At 36.8% G+C, this 8,921-nt stretch overlaps 1 protein-coding gene across 1 annotated transcript; it reads left to right on the forward strand.

The window, feature by feature from the left end:
* The first annotated feature begins 1,785 nt into the window (after positions 1-1,785).
* LOC123943542 (olfactory receptor 11G2-like) lies at positions 1,786-2,772 on the forward strand. Its single transcript, XM_046007827.1, has one exon. It carries the CDS (start codon positions 1,804-1,806, stop codon positions 2,770-2,772), a length of 969 nt encoding a protein of 322 aa, XP_045863783.1. The 5' UTR covers positions 1,786-1,803.
* The last annotated feature ends 6,149 nt before the right edge of the window (positions 2,773-8,921 follow it).

The following is an 8,921-nucleotide window of genomic DNA, read 5'->3' on the forward strand; positions in this document are numbered from 1 at the left end:
TCCTGGGGTTGAGGTCTCTGGAGACAGGCTTCAGAGTCTGGAAGGAATAAGTAATGGGGTAGGGAGAGATTTGTTTCTTGTTCTATTCTCTGAGTACAACCTGAAAGGGGTCTTTGTAAAGAAAGGAACCAAAAAGTATTCTACCAAGGAGCTGGTACCTCTGACTCCCAGGCTGCATTGGGATAAGTAGGGCTGGGCACATGGAACAATGACTACTTTCCTATGTCTCAGTGTCCATTTTGTTTTATATATTGATATGAAAAAGGAGCAAAAAAATTTCATGACTATTTTCCTTTACAAATACCATTTCTATTATATAAACCATATTAGAAATGGGATTAGGGAAATGTTTTTGTCAAATTATCATCTTGTCTTTGCAGGTCATATTAAAAATAAACTGTGTTCTTAGCTGATAGGAAAATGGGAACATTTTTTCTTTAACACTTTGGCAATAATTTAGGTGACTCTCTTGTTTACTGTTCTCTTTCACACAGGTGACAACATAGCACATCAACACCCATTGTGTGTGGCTTATAGGAGGGGAAAACTTTGTAAGTGGAAGCTAATTTAGTTAATGTAATAGTAATATGTAGAATAATAGAAATATAATAGTCAAGGATAAACAGAAGAGAGTTGAAGAGTATGACAAATGGAATGTGTGGGCTCTCTTTTCTGTGTCTTCTTGGTTCCTTGTGCAGCATTTAATTGCCTCTGCTTATTTTAAAGACCATGAGCTTATGTTTCTACCACCGCATATCTCTTGACTCCATTCCTGGTATCTCTTTGCTTCTACATTACCCTAGGTCAGACTCTTCGTTCTTTTTCCTTGGACTGCCAAAACAGGTTTCTAATAGTTTCCTGCTAAATTCATTACCCTCTAATTGAGAAATTGTCTTGCAGTGTAGCTTCCATAAACCTTTGATCTTTTACTCTTCTACTAGACTAGCTCCAGTTGTTTTCCACTCACTAGTAAATTAAGCCTGAACTAGACTGGCAGTGTGCCACGCGGCCCCATCTTTAAAATTTTTATTTCACCATTCCTGTAGTGTACTCTCATTTCCACTTTTTTGAACTTTGCTCTAAACATAACGTCTTATATCCAAATCTTTTCACATTATTATTATGTGCTATTAATGTTCTGTCTTCATCGCTGCCCTTTTGCTAAGGTTTTTCAAAAGTCTTATTTTTTTCCAAATGAGTGTAATCATATCTTATATGACAAGAAAATATTTTGTTTTGATTTGTCATATACTCTTGTTACTGTGTCAGTGGAAGCTCCATGATATACATAGAGGGATGCTAACATCACTCCGTATTCTGTATCAGCTCTCCATGAAGTTGTCACAAATAAGCATACAATCTAAGTAAAAACAGTTTCCTTTCTATGCAAATGATGTTCCAAGGTAAATCTCCTTAGCTCCCTTCCAATCAGATTTAAGCTTCTAAATTCCCTTTGTAGAAATTCTGGAGCCACGAATGTATTGTTTGAAGTTACTTTGAACAAAATATATTTGACTATTTGACATAAGCTCCAAAGAACAGGTACTCTACATTTTTATCATCTTTTTCCTCTCTCCTAGAAGAGTGCCTGACAATAATGTGTGCAAAATAAATGTTTACTGAGTAAATAAGGGAGGAAAGAGATGAAGAGGAAAGAACAACTCACGCTTCTGAAGGAAGGATAGTAATATCACAGGACTGAACTGAGGAAAATAAACATATATCACTTTATCAGGAAGAAGCAAAATAGTGTAAATATTTCTGTGGTTTTTACTGTCTCTGTCACTTCTACAGGTCAGACTAATGAAGACCTTGGAGACGACTAATATCTCTGGGTCTGTGACTGAGTTCATCCTCTTGGGATTTCCCTGTCGCAGAGACATCCAGGTCCTCCTCTTTGTCATCTTCTCCCTCATCTATGTTCTGACTCTCATGGGGAACACATCCATCATCTGTGCCGTGTGGTCAAGCCGGAAACTCCACACACCCATGTACATCCTCCTGGCCAACTTCTCTTTCCTGGAGATCTGCTATGTCAGTTCTGATGTGCCCAAAATGTTGGCCAACATCATCTCCCAGACCAAGAGCATCTCGTATGCTGGCTGCCTGCTTCAGTTCTACTTCTTCTTCTCCATGTGTGCTGCTGAGGGCTTATTTCTGTCAGTGATGTCTTTTGATCGATTTCTTGCCATTTGTAGACCTTTGCACTATCCCACCATAATGACCCACCGCCTGTGTGCTTGGTTAGTGGTCTTCTGCTGGGCGGGGGGCTTTCTCTGGTTACTGACTCCTTTGACTCTAATATCTCAGGTGCCTTTCTGTGGTCCAAACACCATTGACCATTTTCTTTGTGATCTTGCCCCTTTGCTGGCATTGTCCTGTTCTTCAGTATCTGGAATTACTTTGATCTGTGGTATCATTAGCTCTCTCATCATCTTTCTCACCTTCCTATATATCCTTGGCACTTACTTCTGTGTCCTGAGTGTGGTGCTGCAAGTACCCCCAGGTTCAGGAAGGCATAAGGCTTTCTCTACTTGTGCCTCCCACCTTGCTGTGGTGTGTCTGTTTTATGGGTCAGTCATGGTGATGTATGTTAGCCCAGGTTCTGGGGACTATCCTGGGATACAGAAATTTGTGACTTTGTTCTATGCTTTGGCAACTCCATTCTTTAATCCCCTGATTTACAACTTCCGGAACAAAGATATGAAGGAGGCACTGAAGAAAATTCTGAATCTGTTATTGTGGGAAATCTCTAAGGGATTCAAAAGTTGAATTTCCTATACTGTATTACCAATGTTTTAGGGGGATGGAACATAACAAAGCAAATGAGATTATGCTTTTTTCCCTTCTTTTTATTTTCATATATTGGGAAGATGATTTTTACAAATTCATCACACTCGATTTAAATCTTACGAAGTTGTTGCTGTTACATTCCAGATATGTCTGTACCTTAGATAAACTTTATTTTGAAATACAACTTAATAAGATTTTCATGTATTTCTCTATGACTCAGTTTCTAGTTTCTCTTTTGGTTTTCATTACATACTTGATGTATTTCAACATTTTAAAATTCTGCTTTCATCAGAGCCAGTTTTTTTTTTAAAGAACATAGCAAAAGTTGAATGTGTTGCAAAAATATGCATAATTAACTGATAATTGCACATAGTTAACCAGATTTTTTCTTATTAACATACAGTGTATTCTTTGCCCCAGGGGTACATGTCTGTGAATCATCAGGCTTACACATTTCACAGCACTCACCATAGCATATACCCTTCCAAATGTCCATAACCCAGCCACCCTATCCCCCCGCACCTTCCAGCAATCCTCAGTTTGTTTTGTGAGATTAAAAGTCTCTCATGGTTTGTCTCCCTCCCGATCCCATCTTGTTTCATTTTGTCTTTCTCTACCCTCCAACCCCCCTCTTCCTGCCTCTGAAATTCCTCATATCAGAGAGATCATATGATAATCATCTTTCTCTGATTGACTTATTTCTCTCAGCATAATACCTCTAGTTACATCCACATCATTGCAAATGGCAAGATTTAATTTCTTTTGATGGCTGCATAATATTCTATTTATACATATACCATATCTTCTTTTTTTTTCTTATTTAACAGATGTTAAATGTTATTTAAACAAATATTAGATATTAAACCACTCCCAACAACAAAAGTATTGGGTAAGTATACCATATCTTCTTTATCCACTCATCTGTTGATGGACATCTATGTTATTTCCATAGTTTGGCTATTGGGGACATTGCTGCTATAAACATTCAGGTGCATGTGCCCCTTCAGATCATTACATTTGTATCTTTAGGATAAATACCCAGTAGTGCTATTTCTGGGTCATAGGGTAGCTCTATTTTAAACTTTTTGAGGAACCTCCATACCATTTTCCAGAGTTTAACCAGATTTAAAAAAAAAACTCAGCATCAGGGATAATTTTAAAGTACTGTTTTGGTAGATTCCATAATTCCAAGTATAGTTTTAGACACCAACTAGGGCACTTAGTAAGGTTGTATTGACTTGATTGACTCTCATGTTTTGCCAGTGCTTTCACTTTAGGAGGTAGTTCTAATCCTCCATATGCAGACACATGGAAGTTAGTTACTATTCCACGTAAGCCAAAGAACTATAGACTTTGTGAGATCACTACCACTACTATCCACGTCTAAGGTTCACTTACTTTTTATAGTTCTCTGTAAAATTCTGGATAAGTATTACCCAGAGGTAATTTTTATTCTCTAATTTCCTATTTTCTGGATTTGTAATTTAACTTACAATATTGCACCTCATACGGAAACCTTGGGCTAAAACTTTCTCCTTGGATAATGCCAATACTGGCTTTACTTCAATCTTAGTCAAATATCTGCAGCTTCCTGCTGGAAATATTTTCATGAAAATCTGCTTCAAATTCAAATGTCTGATCCTAAACTTGATAACCTCCTTTTAAATTAGCTCTAGCTGTACTTATTTGCCAATGGCTCCACTGATCTACAACCTGAACCTAAAATCTTAACATTTATAATTCCTCACCTTCTCATACCCAATCCTAATGTCATTAAATTCTGTGGCTCTTCCCTGTCATCCTTTGTCATATTCACTGATCATTTTTTTTTCATTTTATTTATTTTTTTCAGCGTAACAGTATTCATTGTTTTTGCACAATACCCAGTGCTCCATGCAAAACGTGCCCTCCCTATTACCCACCACCTGTTCCCCCAACCTCCCACCCCTGACCCTTCAAAACCCTCAGGTTGTTTTTCAGAGTCCATAGTCTCTTATGGTTTGCCTCCCCTCCCCAATGTCCATAGCCCCCTCCCCTTCTCCCAGCCCCACCTCCCCCAGCAAACCCCAGTTTGTTTTGTGAGATTAAGAGTCACATATGTTTTGTCTCCCTCCCAATCCCATCTTGTTTCATTTATTCTGATCATTTTTTTAAAAATTTATTTATTTTCAGTGTAACAGTACTCATTGTTTTTGCACCACACCCAGTGCTCCATGCAATACATGCCCTCTCTAGTACCCTCCACCTGGTTCCCCAACCTCCCACCCCCTGCCCCTTCAAAACCCTCAGGTTGTTTTTCAGAGTCCATAGTCTCTCATGGTTCATCTCCCCTTCCAATTTTCCACAACTCCCTTCTCCTCTCCATCTCCCCATCCAGGTCTTAGTACACCATACCTATAAATGCATAATATAAACTTCCTTTCTACCAGTCCCTATACTTATCTCCTCTCTGCTTACACAAATTTTGGGGATAAATCCTAACATCTTTTGTTGTTTTGTTTGGTGGATACATGTCATTATAAATTTGTTCAAACCCATAGAATATACAACACCAAGAGTGAACCCTAATGTAAACTGAGGACTCTGGGTGATCATTATATGTCAAAGTAGATTCATCAGTTGTAATGGTTCTGATGGTGTTAAATACTTTGAAGAAAAATAAGCAGGTGAAGGGAACAGATAATAATAGGACTGGGGGTGGGGGAGGAGGTGCTCTTTTTAAATAGTATAGTCTGGGAAGGCTTCTTTTAGTCTGAATTTTGAGATGAGCCCCACAGAAAGTAAAGGGATTCTGTTTTGGCTCTTTCATGTTTTAGGTGAGCTAAGAAACTAGACAGTTGACGGTAGGAAATTCTAATAAGCATAATTAGAGAACTAAATTAAAATAGTTGCATTAAGAAAGACAAGAAGATTTTGGTTCAAAAGTATACCTGGAGATATACCATTGAAAAGTTTGACAGGCTCAAAACTGATCTGAATCTGAATTGAAGATACGTCAGACCGCACAATTCTCTTACATGGATGTGATAAGAAGAAAGACATTACCTGGGAGCAGGAAAAGCCAATGAAGTGCTTTGATAATCCTGAAAAATATGTCCTTGGAACACAAATGACCTTTATTGTCATTAAGAAGAAGATAGAAATGACAGGTTTTATAACTTATCTCAAAGAAGAGCTAACATTAATTACTCTCCACTGCCTTTTTTGTTAAAAGATGGAAATCTCTCTTATAATTTTTAAAATTATGTGTCCCATATTTAAATTGATCTTGTAGACAATGTTATATTTCCTTAGGAATACCAAAGTTTTCAGTGAAGGCAGTTATTTTCATATAAAGACCTAGAAGGAATTAAAATATAAAAATGTATATATGTGGCTGCATAGTATTCCATTGTGTATATATACCACATCTTCTTTATCCATTCATCTGTTGATGCAGCCATCAAAAGAAATGAAATCATGCCATTTGCGATGATGTGGATGGAATTAGAGGGTATCATGCTTAGTGAAATAAGGCAATCGGAGAAAGACAACTATCATATGATCTCCCTGATATGAGGATGTGGAGATGCACATGGGGTGTTAGGGGGATAGGAGAAGAATAAATGAAACAAGATGGGATTGGGAGGGAGACAAACCAGAAGTGACTCTTAATCTCACAAAACAAACTGAGGGTTGCTGGCGGGAGGGGGGGTTGGGAGAGGGGGAGGGGGGTTATGGACATTGGGGAGGGTATGTGCTATGGTGAGTGCTGTGAAGTGTGTAAACCTGGCGATTCACAGACCTGTACCCCTGGGGATAAAAATACATTATATGTTTATAAAAAAATAAGAAATAAATAAAAATTAAAAAAAATGTATATATGTAGTTATTAAATACACCAGGGAAATTTACTTTATTGTCCCGTAGCAGAATGAGACTAACCTGCATTTGAACTGTACACATTAGCCAGAATTTCTCATCTTGTGTCAAGACAAGCACTGATATTGGTCCACTGAAATAAAAGATAATAATGTACACTTAAAAGTTGATGAATAGGCATCCAAGAGGAGGTTCAGGTAAGCCATTGGATATGCAATTCTGGAGGTATGAGATGAGGTTGGGAGTGGAGAGAAAAACCCGAGAATTATCAACATATTAATGGTATTTAAAGCTATCAGATTATTTGAGATCAGTCTAAATCAGTGTAATCTAATAAGATATAATGTGAGCCACAAATGTGAGCCGTATTTAATGTAAATATTCTAGTAGCCACATTAATAATGGTGAAAAGAAATAGGTGAAATTACTTTTAGTAATATATTTTATTTTGCTCAGTTGATCCAAAATAGTATCATTTCAACATGTACTCAACATAAACATTATTAATGAGATATCTACATTTTTTTAATTATACTAAGTCTTGATATCTCATTGTGGTTTTGATTTGTATTTCCCTGATGCCGAGTGATGTGGAGCACTTTTTCATGTGTCTGTTGGCCATCTGGATGTCTTCTTTGCAGAAATGTCTATTCATGTCCTCTACCCATTTCTTGATTGGATTGTTTGTTCTTTGGGTGTTGAGTTTACTAAGTTCCTTATAAATTTTGGATACTAGCCCTTTATCTGATATGTCTTCAAAATCAATATGTAGATTTACACTTATTGCACTTCTCAGAACTGGTTACATTTCTTTCTTCAAATTTTTATTTCAATTCTAGTCAGTCAGTTAATATATAGTGTAATATTGTTTTCAGGAGTAGAATTTAGTGATTCCTTGGTACAACTAAGTTTGAATAATAATACTTATCCCCCCTAGGCAAAGAAACTATATTCTGAAAAAATAAAGGCATTTCAGTTATTTCTTTAACCTCAACATTTTTAAGATCTATATTTAGTCCTCAGACTTCTCTAACTCTACCTGCACTATGCAACATAATAGCCATGACTCACATGTGGCTACTGATCACTTGAAATGTGACTAGTTGTTGCAGCCACCCTGGAAAACAGTATGGAGTTTCCTCAAAAAGTTAAAAATAGAACTACCAAAAAAAAAAAAAATAGAACTACCCTACAATCCAGCATTGCGCTACTAGGTATTTATCCAAAGGATACAAAAATACAGATTCAAGGGGACACATGCACCCCGATGTTCACAGGTTTTCCTCATTTTAATCCTGATTTGATAGCAGAAGAACATCCTGAGTCCTCTATGTCGTGGAAGTAGTGCTCTCACACATCATGAACTACGCCCTAGGATGGGTCTTTCCTGAAGAATTGTATCTTCAGCTTCATTGTCCTAATGTGTTCCAGACCAACAGTCAGAAGTTCCTTCAGAAGCTAGATGAAACTTCCTTCTCAGACGTTGCTTTTTAAATGGGAGTTGGAGGGGGGAGTGAGTGTGAGGGTCAGTCAGTCATAGAGCAATTTTCAAGTATAATCCAAGCTATATAGCCATTCAAAATTCAGAATTTATGTTTTTATATATAAACACACTGAAGAAAGTTCTAGAAGTATACCCACCAAACTGAAGACGCTCCTAAAGAGACAGATGAGTGGAAGTACAGAGATATGAGGATTTTCATTATTTTGTACTATTTGGTCTTTTACAATGAAAATTTATTCATTGTAAAATGTATTAACTTGTGTAATTAAAAAGAATATAGAGAAAGGAGACTATTATTCATCTCAATGTAGCTAAGCAAGCCCTGGTTATTGAAAATTCTGTGTACATAACATTTAGACCAAAATAAAAAAATATTTTATTTTAAATATTTTATTTTAAAATATGAATATCTTTTTCAGATACTATGAAGACCTAGATATAGAAATCTCATTTATTTGGTTAATTATGGTCCATGTACTCCCCAGGCAAAAAAAAAAAAAAATTCTGACTCAAAAGAATAAGTGAAGAATCTTCCTTATCCACTCTTCACCAGTTCTAAGAAAGGTGAGTGGGCAGCATTAAATTTCACTGTAGCTGGAGCCTTTTCTAGAGAATAGATGATTTTTTTCCCTTTAGTTGAACTTCTGTTTCTCAGAGTTGTAGATAATGCAGCAATAACTTATCAGAATCAGAGTATGTTCTACCAGCACTCATCATGAGATAGATAAGCCCTCAACTACCCATAGAGAAGTTTACTTCCCTT

This window comes from Meles meles, chromosome 6, assembly GCF_922984935.1.
Source record: "Meles meles chromosome 6, mMelMel3.1 paternal haplotype, whole genome shotgun sequence".
Taxonomy (NCBI): domain Eukaryota; kingdom Metazoa; phylum Chordata; class Mammalia; order Carnivora; family Mustelidae; genus Meles; species Meles meles.